The sequence below is a fragment of the Panthera onca genome, chromosome E2 (assembly GCF_046562875.1).
Source record: "Panthera onca isolate mPanOnc1 chromosome E2, mPanOnc1 haplotype 2, whole genome shotgun sequence".
Lineage (NCBI taxonomy): Eukaryota > Metazoa > Chordata > Mammalia > Carnivora > Felidae > Panthera > Panthera onca.
Window position 1 is genome coordinate 12,107,177 of NC_138353.1, and position 17,327 is coordinate 12,124,503.

Below are 17,327 nucleotides of genomic sequence, written 5' to 3' on the forward strand. Positions count from 1 at the left end.
TCTGATTCTCCGAGAGCTCATTAGCAGCTAAAAACTGCTTTTGAAAACTCCAAAAGTGTATCTCCACAAGGAGATGGCCTCTCTTTTCATGTTGCCTCCTTTTTCCCAGAGGCTCCAACAGACAAGACTCATAGCAAAAATCATCAATTACAGAGACTTATTCTGTTCCCAAAATTCAAAGTTTAATTTTTTTTTAATTTTTAAATGCTTACTTATTTTTGACAGAGACAGAGTGTGAGTGGGGGAGGGGCAGAGAGAGAGGGAGTCAGGGAATCTGAAGCAGGCTTCAGGCTCTGAGCTGTCAGCACAGAGCCTGACGCAGGGCTCGAACCCATGAACCGTGAAATCGTGACCTGAGCCAAAAGTTGGACGCTTAACCGACTGAGCCACCCAGGCGCCCCCAAAGTTTAAATTTTAACCTGCTGACAGGAAGCAGGAAACAAGGGAGTTGTGGCCTCTGACACATCTTCTGCAGCTTTCTCTGACTGAGATGATCCCTCTAGCGTTTAGGTTATAATCTTAGAAACTTGCATCAATTTTTATCATACATCCTAGCCACAAAATACAAAGCCATGTCTTTCAAAGTCCCCTTTGTTTTACCCCCTCTTTGTAAGCTTACTCAAACCCCGGGCAGTAGGTCTCACATTTACAAGGTTAGCAATGGCTGGGGAGGAGGGTTGTGACAACACCATGAAAGTGTGTTCTCTGAGGGAACCTCAGTCTTTCCCTCCTCCATCCACCCTCTTTATTTCTCTGGTTTATCTAAAATTTTGTCTTGTGGGGTGAAGACACAATTTTCTAGAGAAAGAAAAAAAAACCAGTCCAAGCTTCCAAGAGTCCTCTCCATGTGGGTCAAACAAGACACTCTTGATTCCCCAGCAATGGACTGTCACAACACATGTGAAGTATGTCTACCAGGGGACACTCAGCACCATTAGACATTCAGTACCTGAGATTTAATTACAGGCTAGTCACATAGACACACTCTGCCTACAATGCATTCACATTCCTGACATCCAAAAGGAAAGCAAGTGTTCGGCCTACACCACATTGTTTGTACAGTTTAGGCCCAGTGAACCACTTTTTTATCACTTAAGGAATGGTGGAAAGCCTACAGAAATCCCAGGTCGCAGATGTCAGAGGTAATGAATATCTTTTACAATATCTGCCCTCTCATTGTTTCCTTATATTTGACACAGAGAAATGGGCAGTGCCTACTATTTGGTAATGGCATAGGGAAACAGGTTTCTCATGAGTCTTTTGTCAGAGTATATTGGCATAGCCTTTCTAGAAGACTCTCAGACAATGTGGATCAAAATATAAAATGTGGGGTGCTTGGGTGGTTCCATTGGTTAAGAATCAGACTCTTGATTTTGGCTTCGGTCATGATCTCACAGTCATGATATCAAGCCCCATGTCAGGCTCTGTGCTGGTCATGGAGCCTACTTAAGATTCTCTCTCTGGGTTCCTCCCCCACTCATGCACACTCATGCTTTCTCTCTCTCAAAAAAACATATAAAATGTGACAATGCTATGCTAGGAAGGGTATGAAGAAACTGAATCACTCATACATTGCTGCTGGGAATATAAAATATCAGATACTCTGGAAAATAGTTTGGGAATTTCTTTTAAAACAAAACATGCAGGGTGCCTGGGTGGCTCAGGCAGTTAAGTGTCTGGCTCTTGATTTTGGCTCAGGTCATGATCTCGGAGTTCGTGAAATTGAGCCCTGCATGGGGCTCCGTGGTGACAGCTCAGAGCCTGCTTTGGATCCTCTCTCTCCCTCTCTCTCTGCCCCTCCCCTGCTCACACTGTCTCTCTTTCTCAAAATAAATAAATAAACATTAAAAATAAATAAATAAAACAAAACATGCATTGGGAAGCCTGGCTGGATCAGTCAGTAGGCCGTGCAACTCTTGATCTCAGGGTTGTGAGTTCAAGCTCCAAACTGGATATAAAAATTACTCAAAAACTAAATCTTAAAAAAAAACAAAACAAAAAAAACTAGGCCCATCAGTTACACTTTTGAACATTTATCCCAGAGTAACAAAAATTTATGTTCATGCAAAAACCTGTGAGTGTTTACAGAAGCTCTATTCATCAGATCAAACAGGTCAGAAAAATGTTTTTAGATTTACTATGCAAATTTAGCAAGGTCAAGATACAAAAGCCAATTATATATCTATATTCTAGCAACAAACAGACACTGAATTTCAACAATAACAGCACTTAGAATAGCACCCCCTAAATGTCAATCCCTTAGAGATAAATTTATCAAATACATGTAAGAAACCCACATACTGAAAGCTGTGAAACATAGCTGAGGGAAATGAAATGACCCAAATAAGTGAAAGAAGATCTAAATGCTCATGGGTCAAAATGACTTGTATCCAGAATATTAAAAGAAGTATTACAATTCAATACACAATCGCTTCTCGGCCATTTGGCTAAGATCAAGTGTAAAATTCAATACAAAATAACAACTTAGCTTAAAAATTGAGCAAAAGAATTGAACCTTTCAAAAAGAAAATATGCAAATGCCCAAAAGGCCAAAAAAAAAAAAAAAAAAAAAAAGGTAGTCAACATCTAAGGCATCAGAAAATACGAATGAAAACCACAATAATATATCACAACACAACTGTCATTAGGATGACTAAAATTTAAAAGATTGAAAATATCAAATGTCAGAAAAAATGTAGAGTCAACTGGAACTCTAACATATTGCCAAAAGGAATATAAAGTATGCAACTACAAATGAAAAATTATTTGACATCTCTTAAAAAGCTAAGCATATGACCCAGAGATTAGATTCTCCTCCTAGTTATTTATCAAAAATGAGAAAGAAAAGAAAAGAAAAGAAAAGAAGAGAAGAGAAGAGAAGAGAGAAGAGAAGAGAAGAGAAGAGAAGAGAAGAGAAGAAAAGAAAAGAAAAGAAAAGAAAAGAAAAGAAAAGAAAAGAAAAGAGCTCAGAGCCTGGAGCCTGCTTCAGATTCTGTGTCTCCCTCTCCCTGACCCTCCCCCCTCTCAAAAAGAAAAAAATTTAAAAATAAAATAAAAAGGCTACTAACTTCACTAAACTTTTCAGAAAGGATATAGAGGTGGTGAAAAAAAAGCACACTAAAAAAAAAAAAAAAGCACATGACTCAACATCATTTATCATGAGGGAAATACAAATCACAATCACAGTGAAATGTCGATTCATTAGACTTTTATATTTGCTAACTTGTGATTGAGATTGGGACACTGTTAGTGTTATGCCCAGAATTCGTGATCCCCAAAGACCACCAGGGAGCCGAGTCCAATGCAAAAGCAAAGAGCCTTTATTCGAGCTAGCTCGAGCTCAATCCTCTACCTGCACTGACACAGCGGTGAGATGCTGGAGAGAGAGCGAGTTTCAAAAGCACAAAGGTTTTATAGGGATCTAGGGGCAGTTGGTGGGGTGATGGTCATGGCCTTAGCCGATTGGCTGGGGAAGGGTCAGAGTCCCTTTGCGCAGGTTGCCGGGCATGGTTTGAATGGGAAGTTTGAGCGGATGAGCGGGAAGTTACTCCAGGGGAGGAGGCGTGGTCTGAGGTTTGAGCGGGAATTTCTTTCTGCAGTTTTCCTGGAAAGGGGGCCATGTTGGGGACATAGTCACTCAAGATGGAGGACACAGAACAAAATGGAGTTGGCTGACCTAGGTCCAGGAGGGGTCTGCTGGCCGAACGTGGGTGTGATGGACCCAGGTCGCAATGCCGTCTACTTTGAGACCGGTGGGGGTTGTCAGCACCACGATGTAGGGTCCTTTTCAGCGCGGCTCGAGGGTCCCTCGGCAGTGCCTCTTGACGTAGACCCAGTCTCCCGGCCTGTACTGATGAGGTGTCAGGGTTGGGCCAGCCTTGTAGATGGCATGGAGGCACGGCCAATTGTCCTCATGTGCCTTCTGGAGCCCTCTCAAGGAAAGAAAAAGTTCTTGATCTTTAAACTCAGCAAGTTCAGCTCGAAGGTTGGGAATAATAGGGGGTGGCCTGCCAAACATGATCTCGTAGGGAGTAAAACCCAGGGTGTAAGGAGTGTTCCTAACCTGGTAAAGGATATACGGTAGGAGAGTCACCCAGTCCCCGCCAGTCTCCATGGTTAATTTGGTAAGGGTCTCTTTTAGGGTTCTATTCATTCTTTCTACCTGTCCTGAGCTCTGGGGCCTATTAGCACAATGCAATTTCCAGTTTGCCCCCATCACCTTGGCTACTGCCTGCGTTACCTGCGAGATAAAAGCTGGTCCACTGTCTGATCCTATCATGGCACAAAAACCATACCTAGGTAAGATGTCTTCTAGTAGCTTCTTAGCCACCGTCTGAGCCGTTTCATGCTTGGTTGGGTATGCCTCCACCAAGCCAGAGAAGGTGTCTGTAAATACTAAAAGATATTTATAACCATACTTTCCTGGTTTGACTTCAGTGAAATCGACTTCCCATTGGGCTCCCGGTCTGGTGCCTCTGAGCCTGGTTCCTTTTTTATTTGATGTGGCTCTCGCGTTGGTGAGTTGGCAGGTCTTGCAGACAGATACAACTTGCTCTATTTTGGTGTCCTGTTGGTGAATCTTGATTCTGGCATGTCGGATTAAGTCTTTTAATTTTCGGGCCCCCATGTGAGTAGACCGATGTATGTGTTCTAATATTGAGACTCCGAGCCGGTCTGGCAGCACAAGCTCCTTGTTAGGTGTATACCACCATCCCTTTATCTCCTGGGCCGTGGGGAGTTTATTGATCTGCTGTAACTCCTCCTGGGAGTATTTGGGCTGGTCTGGTAAAACCGGGCCTCCCGGGTCCGGTAGTTATATGGTCATGGTGGGGACTGAAGTAAGGGCTACTGCCTTGGCTGCCTGGTCAGCCTTTTGATTACCTCAAGCTACTGGGTTATCAGTTTTCTAGTGCCCTTGGCAGTGGATAATGGCCAGCTTGGCAGTAAGCCATAAGGCTGTAAGCAGGTCAAGTATCTCCTGGTTATTTTTTATAGTCAGTCCTTCTGCCGTCAGTAACCCCTTCTCCTGATAAATTGCCCCATGAATATGAGCTGTGGCAAATGCATAACGGCTGTCTGTGTAGATGTTAAGCCGTTTTCCAGCTCCCAGCATCAGCGCCTTGGTGAGGGCGATGAGCTCTGCTCATTGGTCTGATGTTCCAGAGGGTAGAGCCTCCACCCATACGGTGTCCGTTTCAGTGCCCACCCCTGCACCCGCATACCTGTGTCCATCCCGCACAAAGCTGCTGCCATCAGTGAACCAAGTAGCCTCAGCATCGGGGAGGGGCCGGTCGGTCAGATCCGTCTGGAATCCATGTACTTGCTCCAGGATCCCCACACAGTCACGTGGTAGAGCATCTAGGTCAGGGTCAGGCAGCAGGGTTGCAGGATTGAGGGCTGCACTGGGGCAGAACTGCACCCGTGGAGGGTTGAGTAGGAGGCTCTGGTAATGAGTCATACGTGTGTTGCTCATCTATCTATCAGGAGGCTGTTTCAGGACCCCTTCAATGGTGTGTGGGGTCGTGATCCAGATCTCCTGTCCTAGGGTCAGTTTGTCTGTGTCCTTGACTAGGAGTGCTGTCGCCGCAATAATTCTTAGGCATGGCGGCCAGCCGGCAGCCACTGGGTCTAGCTTTTTGGACAGGTAAGCCACGGGGCGGTTCCAGGGGCCTAAGGCTTGAGTTAGAACCCCTTTTGCTATTCCCTTGTGTTCATCTACAAAGAGGTGGAAGGGCTTCGTAATGTCTGGCAGGCCCAGGGCTGAGGCACCTAGGAGGGGCTTTTTTAACTGATTAAAGGCAGTTTCTTCTTTTTCAGTCCATTCAAATGTTTTCCCCTCTTTGGTAGCTTCATATAGGGGCCTGGCGATCTCAGCAAAACCCAGAACCCAGAGGCGGCAGTAGACGGCCGATCCTAGGAATTCCCTTACTTCCTTTCGGGAGGTGGGAGTAGGAATCTTCAGGACAGTTTCTTTTCTGGCATCTGATAACCGCCGCTGTCCGCCCTCCAGGATGTATCCCAGGTAACTTACCCTCTCCCTGCATATCTTAGCCTTTTTCGTGGATGCCCAGTACCCCAAGGCCCCCCAGGGTAGCCAGCAGATCCTGGGTCCCTCGCTCACAGTCCTCGGCCGTCTCAGCAGCAATCAGGATGTCATCTACGTACCGTAGAAGGGTGAGGCCAGGGTACTCCTTTCTGTACTCACGAGGACCCAGGTCCTCGTGTAGTGCCTCGTCGAAGATGGTGGGCGAATTTTTGAACCCCTGAGGCAGCCGTGTCCAGGTGAGTTGTCCGCTGTAGCACTCCTCTGGATCATGCCACTTGAAGGTGTACAAGGGTTGGCTTTGGGGTGCCAGCAGCAGACTGAAGAGGCATCCTTTAAATCTAGTACAATATACCAGGCCCTGGAGGGCACCAAGGAGCTCAAGAGAGTATATGGGTTGGGAACAGTTGGGTGTATGTCCGTGACCCTCTTATTTACTTCCCAGAGGTCTTGTACCAGTCGATAGTCATTTGTGTGAGGCTTTTTGACCGGCAGTAGGAGGGTGTTCCAGACTGGCAAGAACTAGTACCCCTAGGCTTCATAGTCTCCGGATGTGTGGCTGGATCCCCTTCCGGGCCTTCCGAGACATGAGGTATTGTTTGATCCTTACCGGACCTTCTCCTGGCTTGAGCTCTACCAGGACTGGGGTCCTGTGAGTGGCTAGTCCTATCCCCCAGTCTCTGCCCAAACCGAGGGGAATTCTTGTAGCCATCTGTCTATATTATCCTCTCTCGGGAGAGCCTCCTAGTGGAGGCGGTATTCATCCTCTAGTTTCATGGTCAGGACCTGGATGGGGTGGCCCTTGCCATCGGTGACCTGAGGCCCCCCCTTGTCTGAAAGTTATCTGAGCTCCAATCTTGGTAAGTCCTGTCCTAACAGCGGGTAGGGGTATTCTGGTATTACCATGAAGGAGTGGGATACCTGGCCCGTTCCCAAATCTACTGTTCTTCGGGTAGTCCATGAATACTGGCTCATACCAGTCACCCCTTGTACCCAGGACTTCTTGCTGGCTAGTTTTCCTTGTGGGGTGCAGAGGACCGAATGTTGCGTTCCAGTGTCAACAAGGAAGTCAACAGGGGTCCCCTCCACTTTAAGAGTTACCCTGGGCTCGGGGAGAGGGTCCGAACCCCGACTCCCCTAATCACTCAGCTCATCTAGCTCTAAGACTTTTACTTTATCAGTCTTGCTTCCCTTCCCGTTGGCCTTTTTCGGACAGTCTTGGGCCCAATGCCCCATCTCCTTGCAGTATGCGCACTGATCTTTCTGCAGCCTCTGCTTCCCCCCCTTGGTGGTTCCTTTACCTCCTTTTGAGTCGTCTTCCAGCTGCCAGAGACAGCGGTCTCGTTCCTCGGGGGAGTCAGCAGTGGTAGCTAGTAGTATTCTGGCCAGGTCTCGAGTCTGCTTACTGCTGGCAGCCGCCATGGCGTGAGCCTGCTTGTCCTCAGGAGGCTCCCGGTTATTATATACCTTTTCGGCTACCACCAGTAAGTCCTGCAGACTTTTTTCTCCTAGTCTATCTATTTTCTGTAATTTTTTCCTAATGTCTATGGCCAACTGGTTTACAAAGGCCATGATAACAGCTGCCTTGCTTTCCGGAGCCTCTGGATCCATGGGGGTATAGGTACGGAATGCCTCCATGATCCGTTCTAAAAAGGCAGCCAGAGATTCATCTTTTTCCTGTTGCACATTTCCTACCTTGGCCAAATTGGTTGGCTTCCTAGCAGCCATTCGGAGACCCCCCATTAGAGTCTGGCGGTAGACCCGGGGCCTCTCCTTAACTTCTGCCGTGTTGAAATCCCACTCGGGCCAAGTTAAGGGGAAGGAGGCATCTATCTGAGCCTGGTTGGTGGTGGGATTCCCGTCTGCGCCCGGAACTAGTTTTCAGGCCTTATTGAGGATTCTGTCTCTTTCCTCAGTCATGAACAGGACCTGCAAAAGCTGCCGGCAATCGTCCCATGTGGGCTGATGGGTAAAAACAACAGAGTCTAATAAATCAATAAGCCCTGCCGGTTTCTCGGAAAACTTAGGATTCTGAGCTTTCCAATTGTAGAGGTCACTAGTGGCGAAAGGCCAATAGTGATAGGGCTGATTCCCCTCCACGTCTGGGGGTCCGGTGGCTCGCAGAGGCAGAATAGTAGAGTCAGCAGCAGAGGCGGATTTCTCCCTCTGAGCCCTTTGTCTGGTAAAGGGCGGGCTTCCCACTGGAGCGTTTCCACCTCCCGCTCTCGGAACAGCATCTGCTTCCCCTGGAGGGGGAGGATGGTGTTCTTCCGGCATCCTAGAGGGGGTTATACAGGAGAGGAAAAATTAATTCTTCTTTAGTCCCCCCTTGTAGGACAGGGTAGAGGGGTGCTGAAGGCTGGATAAGACTTTTCTTGTTCTCCTTCTTCTCTGTCCCCTGCAAAGCAAGAATGGGTTTCGGCTCCAGAGGGGCGTGGGGCTAGGAAGGGCTTAAGCCAAGAGGGTAGGTCTTCTACAAGGTCCTGCCAAGTGGTAATGTAAGGGAGCTGATCAGGATGGCCCGTCTTAGGCCGAGAGATGGTACCCCTGACTCGGTGGATGGTAGGGAGGTCGAAGGTTCCCTCTGGCAGCCATCCGACATTGAAAGCTGGCCACTCGCTAGAACAAAAAACCTGCCACTGACCCTTTCGGACTTCCACACTGAGGTTGTTAGCTCTTCCCCTGACATCCTTAAAGTGATCAATCATAATACTTAGAGGAGTAGTCTGAGTCTGTCCCATAACGTCCGTCCAGTAAGTCCACAGAACAAAACAGAGAAACACAGAAACAGACAAACAGAGGGCCCCTAGAAACAGTCTTCCAACTCCATGGAAGCAAAACTGAAAGCTAGACGATGGCCTCACACTGACCGGCGGGAGCGACCCGCCTCGTCTCAGACCTTTGAGGGGAATCCACGTCCCTTCAGAAGGGAGGATCGGAATGTCTTCCAGAACTCCCGGCCCGTGGTCCTCCAGTGCATCCACTTAGACCGCACCAGGCACTACCAGAATTTCAGAAATGAGCTCACACAGAAGAGACAGGGAACGAACAGACACTAACCATGGCCAGTCAGGCTCTCCGGGTCGGGGGTCCCTCGGGGGTCTTGGGGATCCTGGACGAGCCCCCAAATGTTATGCCCAGAATTCGTGATTCCCCAAAGACCACCAGGGAGCCGAGTCCAATGCAAAAGCAAAGAGCCTTTATTCGAGCTAGCTCGAGCTCAATCCCCTACCTGCACCGACGCAGCGGTGAGATGCCGGAGAGAGAGCGAGTTTCAAAAGCACAAAGGTTTTATAGGGATCTAGTGGCAGTTGGTGGGGTGATGGTCATGGCCTTAGCCAGGCTGGGGAAAGGTCAGAGTCCCGTTGCGCAGGTTGCCGTGTGTGATTTGAACGGGAAGTTTGAACGGGTGAGCAGGAAGTTACTCCAGGGGAGTAGGCATGGTCTGAGGTTTGAGCGGGAATTTCTTTCTGTGGTTTTCCCGGAAAGGGGGCCACGTCGGGGACATAGTCACTCAAGATGGAGGACACAGAACAAAATGGAGTCGGCCGGCCTAGGTCCGCTCTTCCAGTTAGCAGGACGCTGGGGGTCACTTCTCCTCTGCACCCCTGAGAACTTGGGGCAGAGACAGGAAAGGAGGCTGGGAGAGATCACAATTTTGTCTCTGGTCCAGGATAAATCACGGAGGACAATCACAGGCCCGAGCTGGGAGTGAGGCCAGCCCTTCTTTTAAAAAGGGGGTGGGGTGGGGTAGTGAAGAGTCAAGAGGAATCCTAAAGGGCCCTGCTTCGTGCAGGCGTCAGAGAAGGGCCAGTGACGCTGCAGCGCTGAACTCACCCCGGGCTCACAAGCTTCCAGGAACCGAGCGCTTCTTGGAAATAAATCCTAGATTGGTAACCACCGGCCACCGTCCCTGTGCCAGGATCGCTTTCCAGCATTCTTACATCTACTTACTTCACGTGAACCCCACTACACTAGTGCCTACTAGAAAGGTACTACCCTTAATTCCACTTTACAGAGGACACATGGAGAAAGTAAACAAGTCCGCGAAATGTCGCTAGAAGGCGGCAGAGCGTGTAGGAGTGGGGGAGGCGAGAGAAACCGAGGTCGCGACCCCCGCCCGCCCGCAACGCCAAGGTGACACACCCCGCCGCCCCGGCCCTCAGCGGCTTCTATGCCTCTTCTATTCCCCGAGCGAGAGGGCGGCACTTGCGGGCTCCGCGCCCAGGCAAGCTTGGCAGAGACGCAGGGGCTCGGCACCGACTCACCTCCCAGAAGGTACCGATGAACGCGGCTTCGCCCTCCCAGGGCGGAAGTGCCCTGTCGGCCACCGTCCCTAGACTACTCTTCCCAGAACCCCCTGCGGTACAAAGGGCTTATAGCTTCTTTCCGTGGCAGTGGCTGAGACTCCCCCAGGCCTGGACTACACTTCCCAGAATCCTCCGTAATGCGGCTCTAAAGGTTGCCACTTTTCCCCCCCTTAAATGTCTAACAGTTGCAGTTAAGTCCGTTCTCAGGTGCTATTAGCGTTTGACCTTTCTTTTCTTTTTCTTTTCCTTCTTTACTTGTTTAAAAAAACCTTCATTAGGAACGCCTGTGGGTGGCTCAATGGGTTGAGCCTCCGACTCTTGATTTTGGCTCAGGTCATGATCTCAGGGTCTTGGGATTGAGCCCAGCTTCCGGCTCTGTGGCTCTGCGCTGAGCGTGAAGCGTACTTAACATTCTTTCTTTCTCCCTCCCCCCTCCCCCTCGGTCTCTCTGCCTGTCTCCCCCACTCGTTCTCTCTCTAAAAAAAAAAAAAAAAAAAAAAAAAAAAAAAATTATATATATATGTAAATATATATATTTTTTAATTACAGTACTAATAGGTGCGACTGTAAAGAAATGTAGCTGTATAGGAGAGAGAAGTGAAGCTAGGCTCTCAAGGCCGGTTTGATGCTAGTGTATGTGGAAGTGTCGAGATCTCTGACGACGTTTACCTGATATGAGGTTTTCTTTCCAATGATAATAATTTCCGCAAAAACAAAGAGTAACTTCTGATGGATCCAGACCACAAGACAAACAACTAAAGTTTCCCACTCCTCTCCGTTTAATTGGGCACTTGGAAATGAGGGTATTTTCTGATAAATGAAAAAAAAAATTGTAGTGGCAGGGAAGTAAAGGAAGTACCGCAGTTTGGAAAAGAAAAGCCTGAAATACATCTTGAAAATGTCTCTTTAGTTTGCTTTCAGCATATCACCTACTGTCCATTCTGCACTTGACATCATAAAATACAATAAGATGTTTTATTTTTCTACAGGGTGGTTGAAATCAATGAGCCATGATTATTCAAAATTAGGTGTGAAAGTGGGGGATCTTGATCCGATAATGGTAACAAATTCAACTTTTTTTCAGCTTCATTGAGATACGATTGAGAAAAAAGTTGTAATATATTTAAAATGTACGTGGTGAACTGACATGGGTTCATTGTGAAAGGATTTCCACGATGAATTCGCACATCCATCAACCTAACTCTGTTTGTTTTGGTGAGAACCTGTGAGTTCTACCCGCAGCAAATTTCAAGTATGCAATAGGGCACTATCAAATCCTCAGACCCTATTCATCTTATAACTGAAAGTTTATACCCTTTAAACCAACCTCTCCTCATTTTCCCCACCTTTCAACCTCAAGCAACTACCATCATTCTACTCCCTATTTCTATGAATTCAGCTTTTTATTTTCCCCCCTCCTAGATTCTATACGTAAGTGATAACAGGAAGTATTTGTCTTTCTCTGTCTGGCTTATTTCACTTAGCATAATGCCCTTCAGTTTTATTCATGTTATCACAAATATTTCTCCATACATTCCATATGCCAATGGTTAGAATTAGAGGTTCAATTTGATTCAGATTTTTTTTAAAGAAAGAATACTACATAGATGGTTCTGTTTGTATCTCTTATTACCCTTACTGGAAACTGCCAAGACACCCTAAAAGAGAACAAGATGGGAAGACATCCTTCCTTTACCAAATATCAAGACTCACTGCTAAGCTATGGTAACTAAACCAGTGTGTTACTGATGAAAGTATTGAAAAAATAGACCAAAGGCAATTGAGAATGAAGATATACATCTATATCCATATATGACTAAGATAGATAGATAGATAGATAGATAGATAGATAGATAGATAGATGATTGATACATAGAGAAAAAAGAAAGAGAAAGAAAGAAAGAGAAAGAAAGAAAGAAAGAAAGAAAGAAAGAAAGAAAGAAGAGAAAGAACGAAAAGAGGGAGAAAGAAAGAAAGAAAGAAAAAAGAAAGAAAGGAAAAAGAGGGTAGGGGGAGAAAGGAGGAAAGAAAGTTTATTCATTTGTAAAAAGTAAATTCTCTACCTATCCAGAGGTTTCAAGGAAAGGAAGTTCATGGCAACAAAGGTGGGGTTTCCCTGGACCTTTATTCATATGTGATTGTAATCACATTACATTTACATTTAGGTTAGTGCAGGACACTAGGCTCTTTGATTCTAAAGTGAGTCGCTTGTAGACAGCATATAGTTGGATCTTGTCTTACCCATTTTGCCAAACTCTACCTTTTAATTGGGAAGCTTAATTGACATCACATTAATAATCCATAATTTAATTCACATTTAAATTAATTCCTAAGAAGATTCCTTCTGCTATATTGCTACTTGTTTTACATACATCTTACCATTTTTGTTCCTCAGTTCCTCCATTAATGCCATATCTTGTGTTTGATTTTTTTGTATCGTTATGATTTCCTTCTCATTTTCTGCATGTCTTTTAGTTATTTTCTTAGCAGTTACTCTGAGGTTACAGTTAATCTCTTAAATGTATTACAACTTATTTTGAATTAATACCAACCTAGCTTCAATGGTATAAAAGACTCTGCTCCCATATATCTGTCTTCTTCTCTTTAGGTTATCACAAATTACATCTTTATACCTTGTATACCCCATTAATATAGGTTTATAATTGTCGTTTCATGTTTTTTTGTTTTAAATCATATAGGAGTTATCCATTGCCTTCTGGATTCCATGGTTTCTGATGAGAAATGGGTTGTGAGATAATAGAAATATATATTTGTTTCTGCCCCCCCCCCATTCCTCTCATAGAGCTCCTGAAACCCTTGTAATTTTCATCTTTTGTTCCAATATAGATGGAACAAAATCAAGCACATGGCATCAGTCCTTCAGGTAGCCCCCAGATGATTCTGAACAGACAAAACACAGTTCTTTGGGAACACAGTTAGCTCTGGTCCCTCTGAAGCCAACGATCTGGTTCCTACCAGATGTGAGTGTAGGCTGTCCCCGTCAAGACCATCGCTGAGTAGGGGAGGTGGGTGAAGCAAGGGCAAGTAAAATACCACAAAGCTCCCCTACCATATTCAAGTTGCTGTTTTCTCAATTCACCATTCACTGGGTGGTTGTACATCTTTAGCCATCTTCCAGGATCCCAGTGAAGTTGATTCTGAGCTTTTGACATTTTATTGTTGTTTCTGTGGAAGCTGGGCCCTTGGAACTACTTTCTCCATAATTTTTGCTGACATCACTCTGCAGTTCTTAAACAGTGCAACTTTAAGGGGTTAAAAATGGGAATATTTTCTTTTTCTTTTTTCTTTTAATTCCAGTATAGTTAACATTCAGTGTTATATTAGTTTCAGGTGATTCGTATAGTGATTCAACAATTCTATGCATTGCTCAGTGCTTATCATAAGTGAGACTCTAATCAAATAATTAAACTGTTCAAATGGAAACATGAGCTCCAATATTGCAATTTGGGGAGAATTTTTAAATTGAGTTTTTTCCTACACTTGGTAGTATGATCATATGGTTCATAAAAAATTATACAAATATACATTGAGAACTCTTATCCCATCCTGACCCCAGGTTTGCCTTTACCAAATGTCCATGCACTAAGTTTTGTTAGCTTTTGTGTGTGTGTGTTTCTAGTGGTTCTTCATGCAGATAACACAAATTCAAGAGGTATATATTCAAGTTAAAAATCAATTTTAAATATTCCATAATATATGACTATTCTTTGTGAAAGTGTAAGTTAATTTTTGGAACTAGTTCTTTGATTATGTATTAAAGTAAAAGGGTTTAAAAGTGAAGGACATTAGTGAGCTACAAAATATAACCAATGACAAAGTGTATACAAACAAGGCCTTCTAATGCTTTAAAAAATATATCCTTCGACATACAATGGAATGTTACAACATGGATGGACCTAGACAGTGTTATGCTAAGTGAAATAAGCTAGACTGAGAAAGTCAAATACCATATGATTTCACTCATAAGTTTAATCTTTAGGGGCTCCTGAGTGGCTCAGTCAGTTGAGCATTGGACTCTTGATTTTGGCTCAGGTCATGATCCCATGGCCATGGGATTGAGCCCTGTTTAAGATTCTCTCCCCACTCTCCTTGTGCCCCTCCCCCACTCATGTGCACGACTTCTCAAAAAATATATATAAATATATTAAAAAATTAAGTCTTTAAAAAAAATGAACAAACAAAAAGCAGAATCAGACCTATAAATATAGCAAACAAACTGATGGTTGCCAGCAGGGCAGGGGTGGGAAGTTGAGAAAAATGGGTGAAGGGGAATGAGAGATACAGACTTCCAGTTACAGAATGAATAAGTCATGGGAATAAAGGCCACTACATAAGGAATAAGAAGGGTAATAGCAATTTATCAGGACAGATTGTAGCTACACTTGTGGTGAACATAGCATGATGTATAAACTTGTCAAGTCACTATGTTGTAAACCTGAGATTAATGTAACATTGTGTGTCAACTATACTCAAATTTAAATACACACACACACACACACACACACACACACACACACACACACTTCAGTCCTTTCATTTATTACATGAAGTGTCTTACTGATAAGGGGTAAAAGAGTTTCTAGGTGAATGAGTATTTTTCTATGGGTTTTTCCTTCGTTTTTTTAATTAAAGGTTAAAATAAAAACACAGCTAGACACATTATATTGAAACTGCAAAATATACAAGATAAAGAGAAAATTTTGAAGATAGCCAGAGAGAGGGGGAAGGACACAACACACACTCACACACAAGGGACAAAGAGAGAGAGAATTACAGAACAATTCTTATCAGAAACTATGCAAACCAGAAGACAATACAATATAGAAAAAAAAAAATCTGTCAACCCCAAATGCCACACCCAGCAAAAATACCTTTCAAAAATGAAGTAGAAGGGGCATCTGGGTGGCTCAGTCGGCTAGCGTCTAACTTTGGCTCAGGTCACGATCTCACAGTTTGTGAGTCTGAGCCCTGCATCAGGCTCTGTGCTGACAGCTTGGAACCTGGAGCCTGCTTCAAATTCTGTGTCTTCCTCTCTCTCTTTCCCTTCCCTGCTCGCACTCTTTCTCTGTCTCAAAAATAAATAAATATTTTTAAATTTTTAATAAAAAAAATTTTTTAATGAATAAATACTTCTTTATTTATTTAAATACTTTATTTATTTAAATACTTTAAAGGAATAAATACTTCTTTTTTTTTTTTTTTTAATTTTTTTTTTCAACGTTTATTTTATTTTTGGGACAGAGAGAGACAGAGCATGAACGGGGGAGGGACAGAGAGAGAGGGAGACACAGAATCGGAAACAGGCTCCAGGCTCCGAGCCATCAGCCCAGAGCCCGACGCGGGGCTCGAACTCACGGACCGTGAGATCGTGACCTGGCTGAAGTCGGACGCTTAACCGACTGCGCCACCCAGGCGCCCCAGGAATAAATACTTCTTAAAACCAAAACAAACAAACAAAAAAACTGAGAATTCATTAGCAGACTAGCACTACTAGGAATCTTAAAGGAAGTTCTTCAGGCAGAAAAATAAGATAGTACACAGAAATTTGGTCCTACAAAGAAATAAAGATTGCCAGAAGCAGTTAAAATTTTAATTGGTATTTTTAATTGCTCTAAAAGATAATTGTCTAAATCAAAAACAGTAGCAATGTGTTATGGCTTTATAGCATGTGCAAAAGAAAAATATTTGACAAGTGCACAAAACCTTGGAGGAAGGAATTGTGGGTATATGGCTGTATAAGTAGAATACATTATTTGAAGGTAGACTGTGATTAATTAAAGACGTATATTGCAAGTCCTATGGTAATCACTAAAACAATTACAAAAAGTGATATAAATAATAGGTCAATATTGGACATTATATGAATTCACAAAAAAACTTCCAATTAACAAGAAAAGGAAGAAAAAACAGTAGGCAATGAAAATATAGATTTATATCCAAGCATATCAATAATTATATGAAATATAAATGGCACAGACACACCAATTAAATATAAATGGCATACACACAACAACAGAAATTGTCAGATTGGAATAGGATATACTATATGTAGTCATGCACTTTGTATTAATATATTAGAAATCTACAAATCTTTTTTGTACTTTTTATACTGTTGGATACTTATACTCAAAACTTTTACTAGGGGGGCCCCTGAGTGGCTCAGTCGGTTAAGTGTCCAACTTCAGCTCACGTCATGATCTTGCAGTCCGTGAGTTCAAGCCCCACACTGGGTTCTGTACTGACAGCTCAGAGTCTGGAGCCTGCTTCAGATTCTGTGTCTCCCTCTCTCTCTTCCCCTCCCCTGCTCATGGTGGGTGTGTGTGTGTGTGTGTGTGTGTGTGTGTGTGTGTGTCAAAGATAAATAAACATTTAAAAAAAACACTTTTACTAGGGTATTGAATAAACTTAGTCTTACTAAAAAAAAAAGAAATTGTCGGATTGGAGAATAAAGCAACAATAATCAAAAGAAAGCTGGAATGGCTATGTAATTTTAGGCAAACACTGATTTTTAAAAAGCAAGAGTGATTATATGATAATCAAAAAAGACATCAAGACACAGAATATTACCAAGGAAAAAAGGAACATTACATAATAATAAAGGGGTAATTGGACCAAAAAGGCATGAAACATGTATGCACAAAGAAATAGAGCTTCAAAATATATTAACAACTGAAAGGACTGGAAGGCTAAACAAATCCACAATCACAGAGACTCCACCACCCTCACCAATCAATAGGATAAACAGAAAGAAAATCAGTTAAGGAAACAGAAGAGCTCAACAACATTATTAATCAACGTCACTTAACTGACATTTATAGAATGCTCTACCCAACAATAGCAGAATACACATTCTTTTTTAAGGGCATATGGAACAGGCACCAGGATGGATCATATCCTGGACCATGTAACTAACTGCAATGAATTTAAAGGAAGTGAAGCCACATAAAGTACAT

At 43.9% G+C, this 17,327-nt stretch overlaps 1 protein-coding gene across 1 annotated transcript; it reads right to left on the reverse strand.

Annotated features, from left to right (window-relative positions):
• Positions 1-3,304: 3,304 nt before the first annotated feature.
• LOC144614534 (uncharacterized) lies at positions 3,305-10,382 on the reverse strand. Its single transcript, XM_081791499.1, has 2 exons — positions 10,312-10,382; positions 3,305-8,321 (listed from the first exon to the last, which is right to left on the reverse strand). Exon 2 carries the CDS (start codon positions 7,784-7,786, stop codon positions 7,181-7,183), a length of 606 nt encoding a protein of 201 aa, XP_081647625.1. The 5' UTR covers positions 7,787-8,321; positions 10,312-10,382; the 3' UTR covers positions 3,305-7,180.
• Between the last annotated feature and the right edge of the window lie 6,945 nt (positions 10,383-17,327).

Bases quoted from the DNA above. Each gene is read 5' to 3' on its own strand.
- LOC144614534 (XM_081791499.1), bottom strand. From the start codon at position 7,786: ATGGGGGGTCTCCGAATGGCTGCTAGGAAGCCAACCAATTTGGCCAAG.